At 39.0% G+C, this 25,322-nt stretch overlaps 1 protein-coding gene across 4 annotated transcripts; it reads left to right on the forward strand.

Moving 5' to 3' along the window:
* Positions 1-24,570, forward strand: LOC105049965 (uncharacterized). 4 transcript variants are annotated; one of them, XR_832921.4, is made up of 3 exons: positions 26-2,093; positions 2,168-2,209; positions 24,322-24,570. XR_832921.4 is itself a non-coding variant. In XM_029266087.2 (2 exons), the coding sequence occupies exon 1, from the start codon at positions 253-255 to the stop codon at positions 2,044-2,046; it is 1,794 nt and encodes a 597-aa protein (XP_029121920.1). In that variant the 5' UTR covers positions 25-252; the 3' UTR covers positions 2,047-2,093; positions 24,322-24,570. The 4 variants fall into 4 exon arrangements, 2 of the variants coding, with proteins under 2 accessions (XP_029121920.1, XP_010928098.1); XR_003801582.2 differs by having other exon boundaries at positions 1-2,209; XM_029266087.2 differs by lacking the exon at positions 2,168-2,209 and having other exon boundaries at positions 25-2,093.
* Positions 24,571-25,322: the final 752 nt, after the last annotated feature.

Below are 25,322 nucleotides of genomic sequence, written 5' to 3' on the forward strand. Positions count from 1 at the left end.
ATTGGTAGCCTACCATCGCAAAATTACGTGTGCAGAACGAGTACACAGATATTGGTTCTACCCAATTCTATCACGGTCCTGTCTTGTGGGTCCCAGCTGACTCAATTCTAAGACGGTCAAAAGGCCAAAAAATCCTTTCCTCGCGATGTTCTTGCTGTTACCGCCCAACAACGGATCACCCTTGAAGGCTAAAACAGCAGCACCCTCCTCCTCCTCCTCCTTCAGAAACCCTAATCCTAGCCCAAGCGGAGGATGTCTGCGATCGAGCCCGGCGGAGGTGGAGAACAGGGCGGGTTCCACCGCAACGAGGCCATCTCGGCCGTTCAGGACGAGGAGCAGTTATACGGGGAGGACGAGGACTACGACGACCTCTACAACGACGTTAACGTCGGCGAGGGCTTCCTCCACGCCGTTCATCGGACCGACGAGCCGGGGGGGTATCCGAGGGAGGACGGGAGCAGGAGAAAGCCTGCGCCGCCGCCCCCGGTGCTCCCGCCGTCGGGGGAAGCGCCGGAGAAGGTCCAGATCCCTGGGATCGCTGGCGACCCGAAGATCGAGAGGCCGGTGGATAGATCCGGTGGCTTTCATGAGCAAGGGTTGCGGGGAGGTGGAGAATCCACGGTCGCGGCGCGGCCTCTGGCGCCGCCGCATGGTGGAAATAGGCCTGAGTTAGGGCAGTCTTCTGGTCGATCCGGCGAGACCCAGGGACAATCGAGGAACTCTAGTTATGGGAAGGAGGGTTATCAAAGGCAAGGGAGTGGCTATAGAGGTGAGGCGAGGCAGGTAGGAAGCGGGCCTGCAGGGGGAGGGAGTGTGAATGGTGGAGGAGAAGGAGCTGGGGGGACTACTCTCTTCGTGGGGGAGCTTCACTGGTGGACGACGGACGCTGATCTCGAGACAGAGGTCAGCAAGTACGGGCAGCTGAAGGAGGTGAAATTCTACGATGAGAAGGCGAGCGGGAAGTCGAAGGGGTTCTGCCAGGTCGATTTCTATGATCCAGTGGCCGCTGCAGCGTGCAAGGAAGGGATGAACGGGCACGTCTTCAATGGCCGACCCTGTGTCGTGGCATTTGCATCGCCGCACACTGTTCGTCGGATGGGAGAAGCTCAACTCAAGAATCAGCAGATGCCAGCCCAATCTTCAGCCTTGCCTCAGAAGGGGAGAGGAGGGGGAGGGGCCCCAATGGGTGGGAATTATGGGAGGGGTGGTGGTGGTGGTGGTGGTAATTGGGGGAGGGGTGGGATGGGGAATCGAGGGCCAATGGGGAATATGAGGAACAGGATGGGTCCTGTGGGCGGCAGAGGAATCATGGGAAACGGTGGGATGGTCGCTCCACCACCTCCGATGCTGCATCCTGGTGCTATGCTTGGTCAAGGTTTTGATCCAACTGGTTACGGAGCAGTGGCTATGGGGAGAATGGGTGGTGCATATGGAGGCTTTCCTGCAGGGCCGACGACAGCTCCATTCCCGGGATTGATGCCTTCATTTCCTCCAGTTGTGGCTCCTCATCTGAACCCAGCCTTCTTCGGAAGGGGAGGGATGGCCGCTGGTGGTGTTGGGATGTGGCCGGATCCCAGTATGGGTGGATGGGGAGGTGAAGAGCAGTCAAGTTATGGGGATGATGCTGCTTCAGACCAGCGGTATGGAGAAGGAAGCCATGGCAAGGATCGGGGTCCTGATCGGGATTGGTCACGGGTTTCGGATAGAAGGCATGACAAGGAGACGGACATGGGTCCTGCACAGGAATGGTCGGAGAGGAGGCATCATGATGGAAGAGAAATGGATAGGGAGAGGGATCGTGATTGGGAGAGAGACAGGGACAGGGAGAGAGAAAGGGGGAGGGACAAAAACAGAGAGGGGGGAACGGAGAGGGAGAGGGAAAGGGATAGGTATCGGGATGACAGAGACCGTCATGGAGATCACTACAGGCAAAGGGACCGTGAATTGGAGCATGCTGATGACTGGGATAGAGGACGATCATCGATGCAAAGAAGCAAGCCACGGGAGGTTGAGCATTCGAAGAGGCGGCGTTTATCACCTGAGTGAGATGGGGTGTTAGCAAATTCCTTAGCTAGGAAGGAGATCAATGATTTGTGAGCAAGCATGTCACTCACTCCTGTTTATGTTTTAGACTTTTAGTAATTTCATGCTCATGGGACATTTGCAGACGTTGCTTGAATGGACCTGTTGTAGCTGTCATTTTTGATATGTAAGTTTTCTATGTCGCTGACATCCGCATTTTTAATGCTTAGCTTGTTTGTAATCTTGCTCTGTGACTGATGTTCTTGATGACACTATCGCATGTTGTAACCTTTTCGTGCAATTTTATGCACGATGTAATTGTACATTACTAAATTAATTTATTCTCAATGCTCTGTGCATTCTTTATGCATACAACCTGAGGTTTCTTCAATGGCAATCTTTTCATGGTTTAGATTTCTGATACCACTTACAAGAATACTGATGATATATGAAATTCCTTTCTAGGGATGGTTAGTTAATTTTCTAAAATATTCGAGAACTTTTTTATTATAGGTTGTGTAATCCAATAATTGCTATTTTTGTCTCAGCAGCAATTGTTAATTGCACAAAATTTTATATGTGGTTCATCATATTGTTCTGTGGCTTTTTTCTCATGTTTTATTCATGGTGTGTATTTAGATTTATGATACTTGCTTTTCATCAAGCACACAAGAATTGTTGATAGCCTTGTCGTATAGTGGTAACTGTTCTTACCAATGTTTGGTCATTCTATGTACTATCATACTATAAATGGTGTCCATTGTTATTAGAGTGCTAACTGTGTGCCTTTAGATTTTAAAGAAGAGGACATGCCATCCTGTTGGTGTATTTCTGGAATTTTTGCTGCAAAACATTTCTCTATATCTATTTTTAATTCAAAACTTGACTTGGGGAAGTTTGACAGTAGCTGGAAACATCATAAAAATTTTATGATTGTTATCTTCTGGAACTATAAGTACATTTATGGTCAGTTTGTTGGATGCATTGAAAGTTTAAAAAGAAGTGATATAAGTAGAGCCTTTTTGATCATGGAATTGAAAGATGGAGATGGGAGTGGTCACTGAGAGGCCCTTAAGTTGATGGGTAAACCATGGAAAAATGTCCTAACCTATGAAATGTGGAGGGCATGACTGCATCAAAAGATGGTGGGCACATGAAAGGTGATAACTATTATCTAAGAATGTGCTAACCAAGGTTTGCCATACCGTGCCGAACCGGCCGGTACATCCCATCTCGTACCGGACCGGCGGAGAACCGGCACGATTTGGCCGGTAAAATCGGTACACCGGCGGTACAGAAGAAAAAAGAACGGAAAGTAAGAAAGAGAGAGAGAGGGGAGGGGAGGGAGGAAGGTGGGAGCCGCCGGAGGCCGGCGGTGGCTGGCTGCGGCCGTCGGAGGGCTTCCGAGCCCCGTATCGCCCGATAGGACTTTCAAGAGAGCAAAAAAGAGAGAGAGAGAGTGCTCGGAGAGGGGGCGGGGAACCTACTGGACGGACGGTGCCTCCATTGCGAGGCTCCTGATGGCCGGCGAGCCGACGCCGACGGCCTGAGGGCGGTCGAGCAGGCGGAGCCCCTCCGCGGCTCCGCCCCCTTCTTCTTTTTCGAAACAGACGATGTCTGTTTCGATTTTTTCTTTTTTTTTATTTTAAACTTATGAAGTCGGCAACCTAGTTGCCGACTTAAGAATTTTTTTTTTTAAAAATAAAAATCGTGAAGCCGGCAAATCGTTTGTCGACTTCACTTAAAATCATATTTTTTAAAAAAATTTGCGAAACAGGGGCGATGCCCTTGTTTCACGCCTGCGGCGCCGCGAGCATGGACTGCGCCTTTTTTTCTTCCTCTTTCTCTCTCTCTATTTCTCTCTATTTTTCTCTTTTTTTTTTCCGGTTCGAATCGTCGATGTGGTACGGTATGAAACCATACCGAACCGTACCGCCGGCCGGTCGAAACGGCCGACGGTACCGGTTCAGCATACCTTGGTGCTAACTAATAAAGGTAAATGGGGTGCTTATGTATATGTATACTTGAGGCTGATAATTGACATGACCATTGTAATCGTAATCGTGTCTCTTAAAGAAATGGTCTGAGAGGAAGCTTTATAGAGTTGAGAATCCATTTTGATCCTAGAAGGTTAAAATTTTAGGCTTTGTTTGAGCAAAACCTGTCAAGAAAAATGATGAGACTCTTATAATGAAAAGAAAAATGAAGGTGCAGGTCTTCCACTGCTCAAGAAAGGCCCATCAATTCCATCCAGTTGTAGTGCTCTCTTATTAATAAGTTAAGTTTAAATATTTTGTTCCTTAATTTATACTTAAATATCATGTTTATGTATACATCATATATGGTTTGACTGGACTCAACATGCCTTTTTGTATTGATGGGTTTCTTTGATTGCATGTGATTGGCTACTGGCATTCTCGTTATTGCAAATGCCTTTTTCTTGTTTTTATTTTTGCAGAGACTTGAAAGTGCTTCTAAATGTTGCTAATTGACATGTGCTGCAATTTCTGTGGGTCAATTTAATGTAGATGAGGGTAATTTAGAGTGTCTATTATAATAACATTGAACTGAAACTGGCTTTTCTGATGCATAGGCTCCATTCAAGTTTACTTAGACAATATATTGAGTTGCAAACAGTCAAAAAGATCATATATTGGTCGAGGATGAATTAAGTCATCTTGGAAAATGTTACTGTTAGCATCACCATTATAGCTTGCTTCATGAAGTTGGGCTTGCCGGATTTGCAGTGTATGTAGAAGTTCCTTAAAACCTGTTCCATTTGACTTATGTTGTACTTGGTGCAACAACTGACATAGGTTTTATCCTCAGAAAGAATTGATTGTATTTCTCTGTTTGCTTGCTAGAGACAAGGGCCAACATCTTTTAAACATCAAAGTTTCTGTTTAAAATTGGCATAGTACCTGGAAAACATTCAGAAAGCAGAGGGTCTGGATGTCAGAAACTTGTGGATCACCAGATTACGTGGTAAACTGAAGTTATGGAGAAGTATAGGACATCCGGTATGACCAAAGTGACTTTCTGTGGACATTTTTTGAGGACCTGAAACCAAGGACTCCATTGGGTTTAGGATTGACCCACAAGGAGATTACAGGTAGAGCAGCTCTTAACATGCCGTAATGTTATTGAAATAAAGTGTTGTGGCAAAAAATCACTAGTACTAGGTGGATAATCCAAATTATATAGAAGTTGTTTTTTCATCCAATCCATCACAACACAAAGGGTAATTTTTGCACGAGCTTGTATTGGGAAGCAGTTAGTAGTTCACACCCACAAGGGAAATTTAATTTCAACAACTTTATGGCAAAATCTTCTCTATAAATCTAGTGGATGAATTATTAATATGCTCAGATTGATGAAGAAAATGATTGGACCATAAGGAACTTATGTTTGACTTGATGAATTTATGAGCTCGGGAAGCAGCAAAAGTCATGGTTTCGATTATCTTTTTTTTTTAAAAAAAAATATGTTCTTTGGCAAATCCTAGATCACCATGGGCAATTTCTCTAATCTTGATTATATCATGTTCAATAACCTTGATCCTAGCTAAATGACTCAAGTACACTTAAAATAGATTTGCTTGATCGGTGCATCAAACACATGACATATTTAATGTTGCTAAAAATGTTATACCATGTCCATTACTGTAACTTCCTTTGATTCATTATCATTTTTGTTTTGGTTGTGTTTATTCGGGGTTGGGGGTTGGGGGCAGGGGCATGGGTAATATATATATAATTATATCCATGGATTGAGGTACAGTAACATACTCATAGGGTTTTGTACTTATATTCACATATCAAACTCATAGGGTTACATCCATCGTAAAGGTATAAATAGGAATATGATCACATTGTGGGTGTCTTCTGAAGCATTGTGTCTTAGTCTAATCTAGCTCTTAAAGTTTCATTTTATTGAACATTGAATGTTTGAATGCTTTACATAGTTTTGTTTCTAATGTTAAAAGATTGGATATATATATATATATATATATATATTGATTTAAGCTATATTTCAACTCATTTGTTTGGTCCATTATCGATGTAGATGTGTAGTTAATGGCTGCCAATACAGTAGTATTTTGGTCAATTATGAAAGGAATATGTCCTACAAGCCAATCGAAATTTGTAATTTGATGGATTTTTCTTGTAATCTTTCAGACTCATGTCATTGACACTTTATGAATATAAGGCATTTTTTTCATCATATGCTGCATCTTACATTCGTAATAATTATGATGAACCCCATAAATCAAGGCAATGATTTTATGGTTATGATAAGATCATATCTATGAGATCTAAAATCCTAAAAATTTTGATTTAGAATATTTCTAGTCATAGGAACATTGAGTAGGAGATCAATATTCCGGATAGACTGGCACGTCCTATGTATGCTCGATGATGAGAGTGGCTGATCTCATAGGCTACTTGTGTGAGACACTAATATAAGGATATGGGTTCTCATTAGAGAATGAGTTCACTGATTGATCCGATTTAACAAACATCTTATGGAATCGACTTATCTGTCAAAAGATATTTTCTTATAGTGAGAGTTGTGCATGTAATCTTTTGATCTGAGACTACCATAGAACCTTGTATATATGAATCCGTATTTTGGTTTATACTCATTCATGACTTAGTCATGTACGGGGTGTTCTGGATATGGTGGAATGTGTATGGAGGTTGTGAGTAGGTCAAATGGAATCGGTCACTCCTCGTAAGAGGAGATCGCATCCTATTTGTTCTAATTGATTGATGATTCAGGAAGTCTTTGATCAAAGCAGAATGAAAATTAGAAAGAGCTTCTAATATTTCATTAATCGAATCATTATTATAAGATTAAAAGATATAAATATGATATTGGATTTGACATGATTTTATATCCAGAGTCATATTTAGGATGCAGATTGATCGCAAGATCGAATTGCACGGTAATTTTTTATTGAAGAATATTTTTGGTATTTTCATCAAAATTTCATATCTTTCAGGTAGACATGATATGTTGCTAGACGTCAATCTTGTCTTGTAGGTTTGATCGAATTAAAAAGTTTAATTCGATCATCAATTAGAAAAAATTTTAATTGTTGAAATCGGGTTAGCTTGATTGGATCTAAATTGGTTAGATTAAATTCTAATCAAATCAAATTAACTTGCACCTGGATCCACTGCCGGCTAAATATGGAACCCAATAGGTCACACACAAAAAAAATTGATCGAGGATCTAATTGGATTAGATCATATTTGCAAGATGAACATGCTAGCACATGTTGCAAATCCTAGCTCTTTGTTTCGAATCGGGTTCGAATTTGATTCCAGATTGGGCTAATTAAATCTAATTAAACTCAAACCAAATTTGAGTCTGAGTTGGGTCAACCCTTTGCTGGGTGAACCAGGGAATGGGCGCCACAAAACCAGCATCCCACGTGCCAGAAATTTTTTTAGCGCATGGGGTTTATCTTGTGCGCAAATATCAAGTTGGCGTCCTATGGGATGGGATGCCCCTTTTCTCATCCTTATCCTTTTGTTCCATGGTGAAAAAAATTCACAAAGGTTTGTGATCTGATTTTAGGCACAGAAGAGTTCTTCTGTGGCTAAATCACTTCATGAATTAGCGTTGGAAATTGGATAAAGATCAAGCCCTAGCCAAACCTAATCCATGCGCCACTTAGAGTCCAGATTGTTTTGGTCTCTTAAAAATGTTACACGCCATTTTTTATCTCTGATTTTTCTCCATGCCTAAAGCAAGTTAGTGCCTCCCTTGTGGGCCCTTGGGTGGCCAGAGTGCGCTGATCAAGGGTGGGGAAAAATGCAGCCCAAGAGAAGCCTCGCGACGTCTCGAAAAACATAAAAAAAATTTCTCTGAAGAGTCTTTCTGTGCGAAGCAACTCTTGGACTTTTTCTCGATATTTACCACATGTCACAAGGTTTCCGGATGGGCGTGTGAAATTGGTTGGAGGCGTGAGAATTTTTGGTTGGGCACGAGTTGTCGCGTGGAGAGGGCGCGAGATGTTTCTGATGGCATCTCGTCGCTAAGTATAAAAAGGGTCCTGTGCCGGGACTCTGATTCATTCAGATTTATATTCTTATCTCTTCTTTTTTACACCTTTCTTCCTTTTGTCCAATTATTTTCTTCCTTTCTTTGTTAGGATGAGTCCAAAAATAGTAAGGACAAGTTCGATTTTAGGACAAGGGCCTAGGAAGAGATATAAGGAAGATAAGGAGATAAGAAAGGTAGAGATAGGAAGGCTAGGAGGAGAGAAAGGAAGCCCTAAGGTTCTGCTGTCCAAAGAAATTCTCGAAGAGAGAATTTTGGAGGAGGAATCATCTTAAAGAGTTGGTGTCTCGATCAAAATTCTGTGTGGATCATCGTTGGAGGGTGAACACTTAGGCGTCTGGTGGAGGTTCTGTCAGAGTTTTGGAATAAGCGTTGAGGTATTCTTCTACATCTTTAATTTTGTTATGAAAATATTTTATATGATTGTTAATCATCGAAGAGGTGCTGGTTTAAGGGTTTAATATTTAGGATTTCTTAGTTTAAATTTTTGAAATCCATTATGCTTTCGCTGTGCATGTTGTCTGTGAAATCCTACAGTGGTATCAGAGCTGGCCTTATTTGGTTCAATCATATGTAGATAATGTTCATGTGATGCATACTATGATTCATACTATAAAATTAATTATGCTATGAATTATGCTTTCATATGTTTGATATGAATTGATGCATGTCTGGTCCACTTCATCATTCTGAAATAAGGTTGTCCTAGCATTACGGGACTGTGTTGCAAGATTGTCCTAGAATGATGAATGTTCATATGTCACACTGGCACATATAAAATGGTTAATGCTGATATATATTAGTGTGCATTAGCATTATGAAATTAGAATGTGCATGAGACCAATGAAGCCCTCATAAAATTATATTTAGTAGTAGTGATAGCAACTATGGGTTAACCAATTATATATCAATTGATCAATTGATGTTTAAAAAAGTGCTAAAGGTGATTTTTTAATTGGTTCCGTTGATTGATCTGGCCAATTTGTTGGTGTCTAAGGAAAGCAACGGGGGGACTCCCATCTACTTACCTAATCAATTTGGTTAAGCGATCCTAAAATTGAAAAACCCTAATGTTGAAAATACTACTAGGGGTCTTCCTTCATGCTAGATTAATGTTACATCATGAACTATGGTAAGTTTGTTGTGTTACCATAAGGCTTGCCATAGGGGTTGATATAACATAATCCTGGTGCATAGAAGATGCTCACGGCAATTTTGGGTATACTGATTTGTTGTGTTACCACAAGGGCAGTAATATTCGAATTTGACTGTATTGAAATGAAGGATCTTACTTAACTAAAATATTATAGCTTGTTGTGTTACTACAATGCTAATAATGTTTTAGAGGCTAAGATAAAATTGGGAATTGCATGAGATGCAATTAGGAAGAGTTCCTACCTATGAACTCATAACGGTTTGTTGTGTTACCGCAAGATCATTATGAGGAATTAGGGTCTCAATCCTACTAAGATAAATATACAATATCTCTCGTTTATCATAGTAGAGGGTTATGATGTTCGATAAAATAGTGGGAGACACAATTAAATCTAAAAGATCTTATTTAATTGTGTAAGTCATCATGGGTTGTTTGCTTATGTTATGTTCTTTATTTATTGTAGATTAAATTCTACAAATGGCATTTTCATTATCATTGTGAGGAATTTTAGATTCCAACAAATTGATCGGTCCCAATTACGTGGATTGGTCGAGGAATTTAAAAATTGTACTCACTTAGGAGAAACTCTCTTACATTCTTGATGTCTCTGAACCACAAGAGGTTGGGGACGATGCCATGGAGGAAAAGGTATCCACATACAGGGTGTGGAAGAATGACAGTTTAACTATCAAATGCATCATACTGGCCTTTATGAGCAATGAATTATAGAAGCAGTATGAAAGCATGGATACCTAATCCATACTTCTCAATCTTAAGGAGCTATATGGAGAACAGAGTAGAACTGCTAGGTATGAGATATCTAAGCAGTTATTTCGTGCTAGAATGACAGAAGAGTCATCCGTACAAGACCATGTCCTTAAGATCATTGACTTGGTCACTAGATTGGGTCAATTGGATTTTGTGATGGATGAAGAATTGAGTCAGGATTTGATCTTGCAATCTCTTTCTGAATCATTCGCGTTGTTTGTTGTGAATTATCACATGAACAAACTGAATACCTCTTTGCTTGAGCTGTTAAACATACTCAAAACTGCTGAGAGCCACATTAAAAAGAAAAAGGCTCCATTTCTTGTAGGTAAAATCTCTAAGAAAAAAATCAGGCATTAAGGGTTCAAAGAAAGGATTGAACCTTAAAGATGGCAAGATGAAGAGGAAAGGGAAGAAAGCTTTCGGACAAGGTACTTTCACTGCGGCAAGGCAGGATACTGGAAAAAGAATTGCAAATCTTATCTTGCAACTATAAAGATTGGTGCCAGCGATGCACCAAAAGATATGTATGAGATACATACAATTTTGTCATTAAGTTCTAATTCAGACTCTCAGATATTGGATACTATCTGCGGTTCTCATATATACATGTCATTGCAGGGACTGCAGAACATTAGAGTATTGAAGAAGGTTGACTTCGAGCTCTACGGTGCTGGAGGAGAGTCCATTCAGGCAGAAGCTGTGGGGACATATATCTTGAAGTTACCTTCTGAAAAGATCTTAGAGCTGGAAAACTGTTACTATATGCCTAAGATCATGAGAAATATTATTTATGTACCGTTGCTATTGCAACGGGGTTTTGAAATAAATGAAAAAAGTAATAATTGCTTAATTTTTTTTCTAATGAAATTTTCTATAATGGCATTGTGAATAATGGTCTTCTGATTCTATCTCCTAATGACTATTTTTCATATAGATGAAAGCAAAAAACAAAAGAGAGAAGATATAAATAATATTTTACTTTGGCATTGTCGACTTGGTAATATAAGTGAGACGAGAATTAACAAGTTATAAAAAGAAGAATTTTTTTTATCCTTATGATTATGAATCATTAGAAACTTGTGAATCTTGTCTTGTGGGTAAAATGACCAAGACTCCATTAGTATACTGATGTTTGTGGGCCTATGACAACTGAAGCCAGAGGAGGATACTCTTATTTTATTACGTTCACTGATGATTTATTTAGGTTTGGATATGTGTATCTTATGAAATACAAATTCGAAGCCTTTGATAAATTTAAAGAGTATCAAAGTATGGTCGAGAAACAAAGTAGAAAAGATATTAAAATCTTTCGATCTGATCGAGGAGAATACTTATTCAGTAAATTTCTAAATCATCTTAAAAAAAAAAAATTTTCTCAGAGTGGATCCCTTCTTATACATAGTTAAATAGTGTAGCAGAAAGAAGAAATCATACTTTATTAGATATGGTGCGATCCATGATGTATCTTGCAGACTTATCTATTTTTTTTGGAGATATGTCCTAAAGACTGTTGTCTATATCCTGAACAGAGTACTTTCAAAATCTGTGCCAAGCACTCTATATGAGATATGGAGAAGTACAAAGCCTAATCTTAAGTATCTTAAGATTTGAGGCTGTCCAATTTATGTTAAAAAAAACTTTGGACATAAGCTGAGTGCTAGAGCAGATAAATGCTTATTTGTAGGTTATCCTAAAGAGAGAATGGGATACTTCTTTTACCACTTTACTGAACAAAAAATTTTTGTCAGTAAGCACGCCACTTTTATGGAAAAGGAGTTTATCCTAGAAAGAGACAGTAGAAAGAAAATTAAACTTGGTGAGGTTCAAGATCTACAAATAGAAGTATAAGATATTTCTCAACCAGAAGTACCCATTGATAAGGTGCAACCACAAAATATACCTCCTCTCCGAAGGTCGGATAGAGTGCGAAATGCACCTCTAAGATATGGGTTCATTATTGAGAATAATGAAGCCCACATCATCGAGAATGATGAACCTTTAACCTATACAGAAGCTGTCATGAGTAGGGACTCAGACAAATGGCTAGAGGCTATGAAATTCAAAATGGACTCAATGTACTCTAACCAAGTATGAATTTTGGTTAATGCACCAGAGGATGTGACCCCTATTGGATGCAAATGGGTCTATAAGAAAAAGATTGAAGCAGATGGTCAAGTTGAAACCTATAAAGTCAGATTGGTGGCTAAAGGTTTTAGGCAAAAATAGGGTATTAATTATGATGAAACGTTCTCAGCTGTTGTCATGCTCAAATCTATACGGATTTTGCTTGCTATAGCAGCATATCATGATTATGAAATTTGGTAAATGAACGTGAAGACCGCCTTCCTTAATGGTTATCTTGAGGAAGAGATTTACATATTTCAGTCAAAAGGATGTCTCAAAAGAGATAACAAAATAGGTATGCAATCTTAAGAAATTCATTTATGGATTAAAGCAAGCCTTGAGGAGTTGGAACATATGCTTTGATGTTACAATCAAAGAGTTTGGCTTTATCAAAAATGTGGATGAACCTTATGTGTACAAGAAGACTAGTGGGAGTGTCATTGTTTTCTTAGTTTTATATGTGGATGACATACTTCTCATTGGGAATGATATCCCAATGTTACAATCGGTCAAAACATGGCTATCAAGTAAGTTTTTCATGAAGGACTTGGGCGAACCATCCTATATACTAGGTATAAAGATCTATAGGGATAGATTTAAGAGGATGTTAGGCTTGTTCCAATCCAGGTACATAAACCTTATGCTAAAATGGTTCAGCATGGATGGGAGTAAAAGAGGTTACTTACCCATGAGTCAAGGCATACATCTCTTTAAAAGGATGTCTCTTAAAACACCGGAAGAGAGAAATAGAATGAGTTCTATTCTCTATGCTTCGACAGTAGGGTCAATCATGTATGCTGTGCTATATACCAGGCCTGATATTGCCTATGTGTTAGGTATAGTTAGTAGATTTCAGGCTGATCCAGGTGAGGATCATTGAAAAGCAGTGAAAAATATTTTTAAGTACTTGAGAAGGACTAAAAATATTTTTCTGATATATGGAGGATTTGATCTAAAATTAGAAGGTTATTCTGACTCTAATTTTCAGTCAGATGCTGATGATAGCAAGTCCACTTCAGGATATGTCTTTACTCTAAATGGAGTAATAAGTTGAAAAAATTTCAAGCAGCAGACTGTAGCTGACTCAACCACTGAGGCAGAGTACATAGCTGTAAGTGAAGCCGTCAAAAAAACTGTCTGGATGAAGAAGTTCATCACTGATTTGGGTGTCGTTCTTGAGATTGAGAATCCAGTATCACTTTATTGTGATAATATTGAAGTCGTTGCTTAAGCAAAAGAACTAAGGTCTCATCATAAATCTAAGCACATTCTAAGGTGCTTTCATTTCGTTCGTGAAATAGTCGAAAGACAAGATGTAGTCATTGAACGAGTAGACACAAAAAACAACATAGCGGATCCGTTCACAAGACTACCACAGAAGCAATTCGATCGCCACCTCGATTGTATGGGGATAAAATATATGGACGATTGGCTTTAGCGCAAGTGGGAGATTGAAAGGAATATGTCCTACAAGTCAATCGAAATTTGTAATTTGATGATTTTTTCTTGTAATCTTTCAGACTCATGTAATTGACACTTTATGAATATAAGGCATTTATTTTTCATCATATGTTGCATCTTACATTCATAATAATTATGATGAATCCCATAAATCAAGGAAATAGTTTTAGGGTTATAATAATATCGTACCTATGAGACCTAAAATCCTAGAAATCTTGATTTAGAATATTCCTAGTCATAGGAACATTGAGTAGGAGATTAATATTTCGGATATACTGGCACATCCTATGTATGCTCGATAATGAGAGTGGCTGATCTCATAGGCCACTTGTGTAAGACACTAATACAAGGATATGGATGCTCATTAGAGAATGAGTTCACTGAATTGATCCGATTTAAGAAACATCTTATGGAATCGATTTATCCGTCAAAGATATTTTCTTATAGTAGGAGTTGTGCATGTAATCTTTTGACTTGAGACTACCATAGAACCTTGTATACATGAATCCGTATTTTGGTTCATACTCATTCATGACTTAGTCATGTACGAGGTGTTCTGGATATGGTGGAATGTATATGGAGGTTGTGAGTAGGTCAACATAGAATCGATCACTCCGGGTAAGAGGAGATCGCATCCTATTTGCTCTAATCGACTGATGATTTAGGGAGTTTTTGATCAATGCAGGATGAAAATTAGAAAGAATTTCTAATGTTTCATTAATCGAATCTTCATAAGATTAAGAGAAATATAAATATGATATTGGATTTGACATTATTCTATATCCAGAGTTATATTTAGGATGCAGATTGATCGCAGGATCGAATTGCACGGTAACTTTCCACTAAAGAATATTTTTGGTATTTCTACTAAAATTTCATATCTTTCAGGTAGACATGATACGTTGCTAAACGTCAATCTTGTCTTGTAGATTTGATCGAATTAAAGAGTTCAATTTGATTGCCAATTAGAAAGGGTTCTAATTGCTGAAATCGGATTAGTTCGATTGGATCTAAATCGATTAGATTAAATTCTAATCAAATCAGGTCAACTTGTATCTGGACTCATTGCTGGCTAAATATGGAATTCAATGGATCACATACAAAAGAAATTGATCAAGGATCTAATTAGATTAGATCATGTTTGCAAGATGAACATACTAGCACATGTTGCAAATCTTAGCTCATTGTTTCGAATCGGATTCGAATTTGGTTTCAGATTAGGTTAATTAAATCCAATTAAACTCAAACCAAATTTGGGTTTGAGTTGGGTCAACCTTTTGCTGGTTGAACCAGGGAATGGGCGCCACAAAACTAGCATCCCACGCGCCATAAATTTTTTTAGCACGTGGGGTTTATCTTGTGCGCAAATATCAAGTTGGTGTCCCATCCCATGGGACGCCCCTTTTCTCAACCTTATCCTTTTGTTCCATGGTGAAAAAAATTCATGAAGGTTTGTGATCTGATTTTAGGCACAGAGGAGTCCTTCTATGGCTAAATCACTTCATGAGTTAGTGTTGGAAATTGGATAAAGATCAAGCCTTAGTCAAACCTAATCCATGCGCCATCTAGAGTCCAAGTTGTTTTGGTCTCTTAAAAATGTTACACGCCATTTTTTATCTTTGATTTTTCTCCATGCCTAAAGCAAGTTAGCGCCTCTCTTGTGGGCCCTTGGATGGCCAGCATGTGCTGATGAAGGGTGGAGAAAAATGCCGTCCAAGAGAAGCCTCGCAGTGTCTCGAAAAACACCGAAAAAAATTTCTCCGAAGAGTCTTTTTGCGTGAAACAACTCTTGAATTTTTTCCCAATATTTGCCACATCACAAGGTTTTCAGATGGGCGTGTGAAATTGGTTGGAGGCGTGAGAATTTCTGGTTGGGCGCGAGTTGTCGCATGGAGAGGGCGTGAGATGTTTTTGATGGCATCCCATCGCTAAGTATAAAAAAGGCCCTACGTCGAGGTTCTGATTCATTCAGATTTCTATCTTTATCTCTTCTTTCTTACACCTCTCTCCTTCTTGTCCAATTATTCCCTTCCTTCCCTTGTTAGGACAAGTCCTAAAATAGTAAGGACAAGTCTGATTTTAGGACAAGGGCCTAGGAAGAGATATAAGGAAGACAAGGAGACAAGAAAGGTAGAGATAGGAAGGCTAGGAGGAGAGAAAGGAAGTCCTGAGGTTTTGCTGTCCAAAGAAGTTCTCGGAGAGAATTTTGAAGGAGGAATCATCTTAAGAAATTAGTGTCTCGATCAAAGCCCTGTGTGAATTAATTACTGTTGGAGGACGAACACTTGGGCGCCTGGTGGAGGTTCTACTGGAGTTTTGGAATAAGCGTTGCAAGTATTCTTCTATACCTTCAATTTTGTTATGAAAATATTTTATATGATTGTTAATCATCAAAGAGGTGCTGGTTTAAGGGTTTAACATTTAGGATTTCTTAGTTTAAATTTTTGAAATCCATTATGCTTTCGCTGTGCATGTTGTCTGTGAAATGCTACAAGTTGACCATCACTTATTGAACCTATTAGCATGATTGTCATGCCCTGACTTGTCACTTGGTCGACCACGTGACATGGCCACATGAATCCTAAAGCATTGCTCCAGAGATTATGTAAGGCCTAAAGAATATATATATATAATCTGCAACAAAATCAATTTTTTTTAAATAATAAATGACAAAATATGTCAACTCAATGGATTCACCACGAACAAATAAACAACTTATTCAATTACAATTATTCAAATATTTCATAGTATCAAAAATTGAACTAACTAATGAATTAGCAACTCTGGTGCTCGAATTGCTCATCCAATCCATCCAGACTAAGCATCTTGTGCCTTTGAAAAAAAAAAACAATATAGGGTATGAGCTTTCCAGTCCCATAAGAATTTCAACACAGCCATATCAATATAATAATAATAAATAAGAAAATTATCATATGCTTTTGATTTAAATAACCTTCATGCTAAAAAATACTACAATTGTGTATAGCTTCACATCATTTAGTGCAATGCATCATATCATGTAATTATTTCAATATAACATAATTGGATCTGATCATATTTAGGATGTTCAACTTTGGACTACTACAACCATATTTCTAACCTGTGGCAAGGCATCAGCATAGTTGCTAATCCTGCAAACTACCACAACCACATTTCCAGCATGTGGCGGGGCATCAGCATAGTGGCTAGTCATGTAGACTACCACAACCACATTTTTGGCCCGTGGTGGGGCACCGATAGGGTCTAGTCCAAAGAACCACAAGTGTTCACCTCTGAACCATCATAGTTACGTTTCAAGTCCGTGGTGGGGCACCAATAATGGTTAGTCCAAAGGATCATAAGTGCTCAACTTTGAACTATTACGATCATATTTCAAATCCGTAGCAGGATATCAACAAAGTGGCTAGTCCGGAGCACCACAATCCCATATTCAGTCATAATTCGATTACATGTTAAATATTATAATTCAAGATCATTTGAGTGGATTTCGATAATCATGTGCATTGAATTTTGCAAAAAAGTATGATCTTAAATTATAATACTTAACAAGCATGTAATCGAATTGTGTTATTGAACGTGGGATTGTGGTACTCTGAACTAGCCACTTTATTGGTGCCCTACCACGGACTTGAAACATGGTTGTAGTAGTTCAGAGTTAAGCATTGTGGTCTTTTAAACTAGCCACTGTTGGCGCCCCATCATGGGCTTGAAACATGGTTATCGTAGTTAAGAGTTGAGCATTTGTGGTCTTTTGGACTAGCCACTGTTGATGCCCTGTCATGGACCGGAAACATAGTTGTGGTAGTCTGTAGGATTAGCCACTATACTAATGCCCCGCCACAGACTGAAAATGTGATTGTGGTAGTCTGGAGCTGAGCATCCTAATGTGATCGGATCCAATATTTGTTATGTTGAGATAATTATGTGATATGATGTATTGTACTAAATAATGTGTTGTTATACACAAGTATAGTGTTTTCTGACATGAAGGTTATTTAAATCAAAACTATATGATAATTTTCTTATTTATTATTATTATATTGGTGTGGATATGTTGCAATTTTTACGGGATTGAAAAGCTCATATCCTATGTTGTATTTTTTTTAGACACAAGATGCTTAGTCTGGATAGATTGGACAAGTGGTTCGAGTACCAGAGTTGCTAGTTCATTAGTTCAATTTCTGATATCATAGAACATTTGAATAATTGTAATTGAATAAGTTTATTTGCTCTTGGCGAATTTATTTAGTTGACATATTCGGTCATTTATTCTTTAAAATAAAATTTTATTTTATTAGAGATTATATATATATTTTTAAGCCTTACATGATCTCTAGGGCAATGCTATAGGATTCATATGGTTGTGTCATGTAGTTGACCAAGTGATGGGTTGGGTGTGACAATGATAGAGGGACACGAGATGATTGGTAGATGCTCTTCTTTTTCTTCTTTCCCTGCTATTTTTAGGCCTTACATGATCTCTAGGGCAATGCTATAGGATTCATATGGTTGTGTCATGTGGTTGACCAAGTGATGGGTTGGGTGTGACAATGATAGAGGGACACAAGAGATGATTGGTAGATGCTCTTCTTTTTCTTCTTTCCCTGCTATTTTCCCCTCCTTTCTCTGTTTCTCTTCTTTTTAATTTTTAAATTCTTTCCTTGCTTGGAAAAATTTCCAACAAAACCAAAGAAATGTACAGCCAGCAGGTTGCTATCATGTTTTCTTAGATCCATAAATGGTTTCTTGCAACAAAAATTCAGATCTAGGACTTTGCTAGTTCATGTAGTCTTGAATCACCATTTTGGAATACTGCCATCTTCATTTCCTCTCCTCCATCTGAAGAAGATAAGAGGAGCTTCAAATATATGCCTGATTGAAATTTTGTCAGATTACTCTTTTTTAATTTTTTAATAAATATTATCTGGTAACCAATATATACAACACTTATTCTACATGCTACATGCCATTTGGTAGACAAAGAATAGGTATCATCTTGAATAATTCTCACTTTCTTGATTAGTCTAGCTTTCCCTTTCTGAAATCTACTCAATTTATGTTTGAAACCATTCTGATATCATCGATTAGTAAGGCTTTCAGCTTTTGTCCGGCCATATGCATTTGTCATGGCAAGTCATTATGAAATAAACATATCCCAATTCATTAACTGAAGTTGTAGAACAGCTATGTCTTGGGCATGGTTAATGAATGAGTTTCTTGGTGACTAGTGAGGTTAAAATATTTGTCTAAAAACCTGCTTTTGAAATATGGAAGTAGTCTTGATGATCGGAGGCTACGGCATTCATGGTCAAGACATGTTGAGAAACAATGCTATATGTGATGTTCTTGGCGCTTGGATGCAATGTGGGGTGTGGAAAATTTGTCCGTGTTGTTAAACTATGTTCTTGTCTGTAACTTAAAAATATTTGTATCAAGGTTCACTATGCCATTATTGGACCCTAGATTGGTCAGCTGGCAGTATAGTTCAATATGCTTCTGTACCATTCCGTATAGGGTTTGAACCGACATAGAAAAGAGAGAAGGGAGAGGCACAAACGAAGAGAGGAAAAGAGAGAGAGAGGAAGAGGGAATGAAGGAGTGGGAGACAGTGGACTTATTAGTGGATGTGGAGGCCCCTGGACGATCAGAGAGTAGCTCCACCATCCTCCGGATCGAAATAGAGGGAGGGGGAGAATTGAAGAGAGAGAGAGAGAGATGGAGAGAGGGAAGGAGAGGGAGATGCGGAGACCTCGGCGGTGGTTGCCAGAGGGCCGTGAAGCCCTGATGATCGGAGGAGCTGTTCTACGCTCCTTCAGATTGAAACAGGGGTGATTGCCCTGGATGATTTTTTATTTTTTCCTCCTCTGGATTGAAACAGGGAAGGAGAGGGAGGGCCATGGAGGCCCTCAGATCGAAACAAAATTGCCGGCTTCATTGTGAATTGGCCAAAAAAAAAAAAATAGTTCGATCGAAACAGGGATGCATCGCCCTTGATTTAATCCGAAAGAGGTGGAGGATTTTCGAAGGCCTTCACTGCCCTCCGACGGCCACTGTCGGTCACCATGGCCTCTCCCTCTCTTTCCCTCCTCTCCCTCCCTCCCCCCTTCCCTCTCTTTTTTGCTCTCCAATTCTCCCTCTTCTTGCTCCTCCGGTAATCCAAGGACCTCCGTGGCCCTCTGATGGCCTTAGTAGTCCTTTGGCAGCCTTCCCGACTTCTGTCGTCTTTCCTCTCTCCTTCTCTCTATCATTTCCTCTCTTTTCTTCTCCCTCCCCTCTTCGTTGTCGGTGTCTTGTTTCTATTGGCAGAATTGATTTGGTCTGCTGTCGATATGATTTGGCATGCCCTGAATCGGGCAGTTTCATCCGGTTTGGCGAACCATGAGATTCTGTATGCTCTAATAGGATTATAGAGCACTACTTTGGCTTAATATTCTAGTCCGTTATGTTTTTTATCCTTGTAGACACTCCTTTATAACTCAAGCACCTAGAACATATTGAGAATGCACTATGCATTTGGGAGAGATTTAATATGAGTAAATTGAAGTTAAGAACTTTTGTAAGTCAATACTACACAATCCCAAAACTCATACTTGAACACAATCATTATTGTTGGTGGCTAAATGACAAATAGACCTGTTCATGGGCCAAGTGGCTTGCCTAGCCTGCTCAAGCCTAAAGCTTTTTGGGTGGGCAGGGGCCAAAATTTTTGGCTTGGTATGCTGGGCCAAGCCTAGAAAATAACCCTGTCTATTAAATGAGCCAAACTTCATTACTTGGGGATGAAAGCTCGACTCAATTTTTTTTTTTTTAACTTAGGTTTTTTAGTCCTTGGGTTAGTTTGCCACTCTAATTTGGGTATTATCTTCCTGGTTCCTCGTTTATTTTTTCCCTTCTCTGCTCAGATCTTTTGTCCTCCTCTTCTCCCCTCTTCTTCTTCTCCTATTGTTGTGGGCAACCACAACAATCACCATCGAGAGGAAGGCTTTGGAGGTGGTGGAGGAGGAGGTGGGGATTTGGCCCTTAGTCCTCTTTTGCCTCTTCTACCTCTATGCTCTAATGGTTCTTTCTCTCTCCTGGAGCCACCCTCTAGGATGACTCCTCATGGTGCACTTGGTATTCCTATTGGTCTCGAGTCTCTTGAACTCCTCCCGATGCTTTCTACTAGTTTTGGTCCATGTGTTGATATCAGAATACCAACTTCTTGTTATTTGATCCCGATGAGCTTATGTTAGTCATCTTTTAGCCTTTTTACTTCTAAGCTAGTACCTTTCTTTTCTTTTTCCTACTTTGGTCATCAAGCTTTTAATCCACTTCCAGAGCTTTTCTCGAAGTGTGGCTTTGTATTTGTCATAATTGATATGTTTTCTCTTGTCGATATCATCCCAAGCCTAGGTTTGGAAGCCTATTGTAGTATATTAAGTCCTAGTCCATTTGTTTGGCTCGTTGGGCTGTTAGCATCTCTTTTGTTGATTGCTATTGATTTTTTGACTGATTTTGGTCCCCGGGACCTCTTTTATCATCTTGCTTTCTTTTAATATGCTTTTAAGTCTATAGAACCCTTTATCATGGTTGTTTTGGCGTGCATCCATCTTTCATTTGTATGAGCTTTCAGCTACTTTTAGCTATTTTATGTTGATGGACCGAATCTAGAAAATCGGAACTCTAAACCTGATTCTATAAGTATTTTCAAAGCACTTTTTAGCATCTTTTAAAAAAGCATTTTTAATTATTTTTATATTTTTTAAAAATTGAGGAAAAAGGGTGTGGAAGCTTGAGGCCCTGCTCGAAGCCTGAAACCTGAGTAAGGGTGGGGCTTGGGCCTGCAAAGTAGGTCCAAAGGTAGTGGCGAGCTGGGCCTAGGCCTAACTAACTTGAGTTACCCTTTGAGTAGTGCTGGGCCCGGCCGGTGAATAGGTCTAATGATGGAAGTTGTAAATAGTTGCAACCCTTGAGATGTGATCTTATTGGCACTTGATATATCTGGATTATTGATGTAAATTCTTAAGCGCGGTCACCTTCCCTAGACTTAATGTCTCATGTTCCCAGAAGGAGGGGGGGGGGGAGTTCGTGTGTGGCATGTGCACATTGCGCACTTGGGTCTGTTTGTGTGTGTGCATAAATGGTGTATACAAAGTATCTATTTTTTCCCTATGTTCAAGGGGTGGTGATGTACTAATTTAGGATCTGTTAAAGAGAATTGAATGATAAAGAGGGAAAAAAATGCAAGGGGTGTGTGTAAATAGTGAATACAAAAGATTTATTTTCTTTTTCCTGGTGTAGTAAATAAGGATACTATTAAAGAGATTTGTATGGAATAATAAAGATAAAAAAGTCAAGATATCCATTGAAATGGATGGAGGCGGGAAGGGCAGTTGGGAAGCGGTCCCGGGAGAAATAGGATTGTAGGTGGCATTAGGAAGTCAAGAGGTAAACCTCCTTTTTTTTTTATAATTTTTTTAAGAGAGAGAAAGAGGGGACCAGAAAGGGGGAGACAATAGTTGAGAAATTAAGAGATAGCAATTGAGATAGGAAGCCAATATGGGGGTTGGGGGGGGGGGGAGAGAGTGGCCTTCATCTAGTTAGATGTTGGTAGTTAAGGAATACAATGCCTATCTATGTGCATAAGAGATTTTAGGGATGCAGAAGTCAGTTCTTTGGGATGATAGGTGGGGCATTTGTCAAGAGAGTGGGAACTCATTGTTCATCCTTTCTCTCGTTGGTGGGCCTCATCTTAAAAATCATGAAAGAAGTAAAATGGAAAATTCATGGGTGTGCAAGTGAAGTCTCAAAGAGAAAGAAAAGTTGCAAAGAGGCCAAATAGTTACTTGGTGTTTCATGTTTGTATATAGTTGGAGCAAAAGATTGAAAAAATGTTGGTTATTTGAGAAATAATTTGACAGAGAATCTTTTTGAAATTCAGAACTTTCATTTTCTTAATATGGCATATTTTCGCTGGCAAGTTTCTTGCAAAGCTGTAGATTTGACAATATCAGCATGTTCTAATGTTTAGAAGTGAAAAGAGGGGATTTTGAACCATAGGCAGGAAAGGAAACTTGTTTTATTTATTTATTTATTTATTTTTTAAGGCCCGTAATTGCTAATGTAAATCTGATTCCAGGTTGTTCTGAAAACTTTAGAATACTTTGAACAAATAAACATTGAGGGGAGAGGGTTGAAGAATGGCAGTTGAAATGTAGATAATGAAAATAGTGGAAAAAAAAAAATAAAATAGGAAGAGATGTGGGAGAAGGAAGTCAAACATCTGCAAATAACAGATCCCTGTCTCAGTTGCAGAAGAGCCCTTAAGTGAACAAAGTGCCAGTCCATCTGTCTCGCTGGTTAGGAATCTTTTCTTGACTTTATGGAATAACAATAAATTGAAAAGTGCAGTAAATAAACTATATTATGAGGCAGCACTTTAGGGACTACAATGATAAGAAAGTTAGGCTGACATTATTGGCTGGCAGGTAGATGCCATAGTGCCTTTAATTCCAAAGTTCTTAGTTCTGTTAATCCCAGTTTTAAGAGATGTCATCGTTATCTATGGAAACTTTTGAAACTGAAAATGAAATGTCATTTTTGTTCTGAGATTGTGATTGCTGTGACAGCTATCCTCCTTTTAACCTTATCTGGGTCCTCTGACAAAAGTAGGCCCGAGAGTAAGTCTCTACATGTGCCATAGTTGGCTGAACGAAATCTGGTTGCAAACCCAAGGATATGATTTTCTTTTCATTTTATCCTGTGTTTGTTGGTGGAGATATCACTATGAATTGGGCTAATAACAATATTATTGCTTGGGTGATTTAACAACAAATATTAAGTAAGCCATCTTGTTTGGATGTACTTTGCTGGATAAATTATTTGTGAGGAATGTCTGGACTTCTGGATGTTCCTGGTTCCACTGACAACTGCTCATTAGTGTATAGGACGAGAAAACTTATTTTTCCAGCTATGGGTTTCTTAAAGAATATATATTTTTTTTCTCTTGATTTCAATGTAAAAAGTTACTTAGTCATGAGCATGGTAATTGGGTGCTTTGGAAGTAACTATTGCATTGGTGGCATGGGTATGAAGTCTCTATAATTAGTCTTGATCTTTTGTCGGTTGTACCTTTGAGTTATACCCATGATGAATGTGTAGAATTAGCTTCATGAATCCCCGATCATTTTTTGACAAGGTGTATGTTGTTGCTAGATTGCAAGCACTGGTGTGCAGCTGGCATACAGTTGTGCCATGCATATGTGAGGCAGTAGCATCTGCATGCCAATGCCACAGAGTTGGCACCTTCATCAACAAATTGAAATTACAACTGAATAATGATCCTATGGCCATTTTTAATGTGTTTTTGCTTGTTACTTTTTAAGCTTCTCCATCGGACTTGTTTGTGTATTACTTTTGTTCTATTTCCAGTGTCAAATACGGATCTTGTTTTGCTTTATTAAGAAAGGATCACTCATTATAATGCAATATTAGTCCATTTTTAATTCGAGTGTATGATATATGGTTTTCCTTTATCGCTTTTAAGATTCGAGTCAGACTTGTGTTCATTTTTATTCTGTTTCTGGTCCATGATTTTCTTTATTAAGAAGTAATTCATCGGTCTTGTGCTTTTTAAAACTGGATTCTAGATTTTGATCAACTGACACTTATTGCATGTCCTTTTGTTTTAGTAACAAAACTCTGATATGTAGACTTTCACCAATTTATTGATGCAGAAGAGCAGTTGGAAATGGTTTGGCTACAGTAGCAGGTCCCTCTTTGTTGAGTGGATGCCGGTTATCTTCTGAGCTTACAAATTGAATGAGTGATGTGAATGGTGCATGTATTCTGCTCCAAAACCAATTTAGTAACTGTCCTCTTGGTTTGAAACATTTGGAATGTATTGAAGTGCTGTAGGAGATTTCACTGCATGGAATGTAAGATTTAAATGATAGGAAAAAGGTCTTGCTGATTTACACCTGTTACTGCAATATCTGACCATGCATTTTCATAAAAGTGATGGTGAGATGGATCTTTGGTCGGTGCTGGTGGTCCGTGGAACAAGATGCTGTTCTTGAGGTTTCAGATTTTGTTAGCTTTTCCTTTTTAATGAATGATGATGATCAAGGAATTTTCTGGAGGCATAGTCACAGATGCACGGGTCGCCTTTTCTTGATGTATGATAAATGTGTGCAAGACTTGAGCTTTTTGGAGTTAGCAGTGCCCAAGGTGATTTTTGACTATTCTTTTCTCCGCTCTTTCCTTGTATGGATGAAGAGAAAGACTACCATTTATAGAAAATTCTGAGATCGTTGAATACAATTTTCATTTGTGTTATCCCATTTATAGACTTTCCTTGCAGGGAGCTTGTATGAGAATTTCTGCAGCACTTTGAATGATGAGCCTGCTTGGTGCTGTTTATGAGTTTGCATTGTGAACTATGCCACAACGAAGCAACGTGAATGGTGCAAGACAGTTGAGTAAATTTTTTTACTGATTTTTCTGTGTTCCCATAGCATTGCTTAATCCAGTTTATCTATATATTGTATGATTCATTTTAGAAGTCTGCTGTCCATGTACCGTTTTGGTAGAAATTTTGATCTCAAACATTTTGTATCAGCTAAGACATCAGGATATGTTGGCTTTTAAGCGGTCAATCAGCTAAGATACCATGAGTTGAAGACTTCCTGGGGAGCAGCTGCTAATATAAGCATTGCCTCTGGGAGCTTAGTGGGTC

The sequence above is a fragment of the Elaeis guineensis genome, chromosome 8 (genome assembly GCF_000442705.2).
Source record: "Elaeis guineensis isolate ETL-2024a chromosome 8, EG11, whole genome shotgun sequence".
Lineage (NCBI taxonomy): Eukaryota > Viridiplantae > Streptophyta > Magnoliopsida > Arecales > Arecaceae > Elaeis > Elaeis guineensis.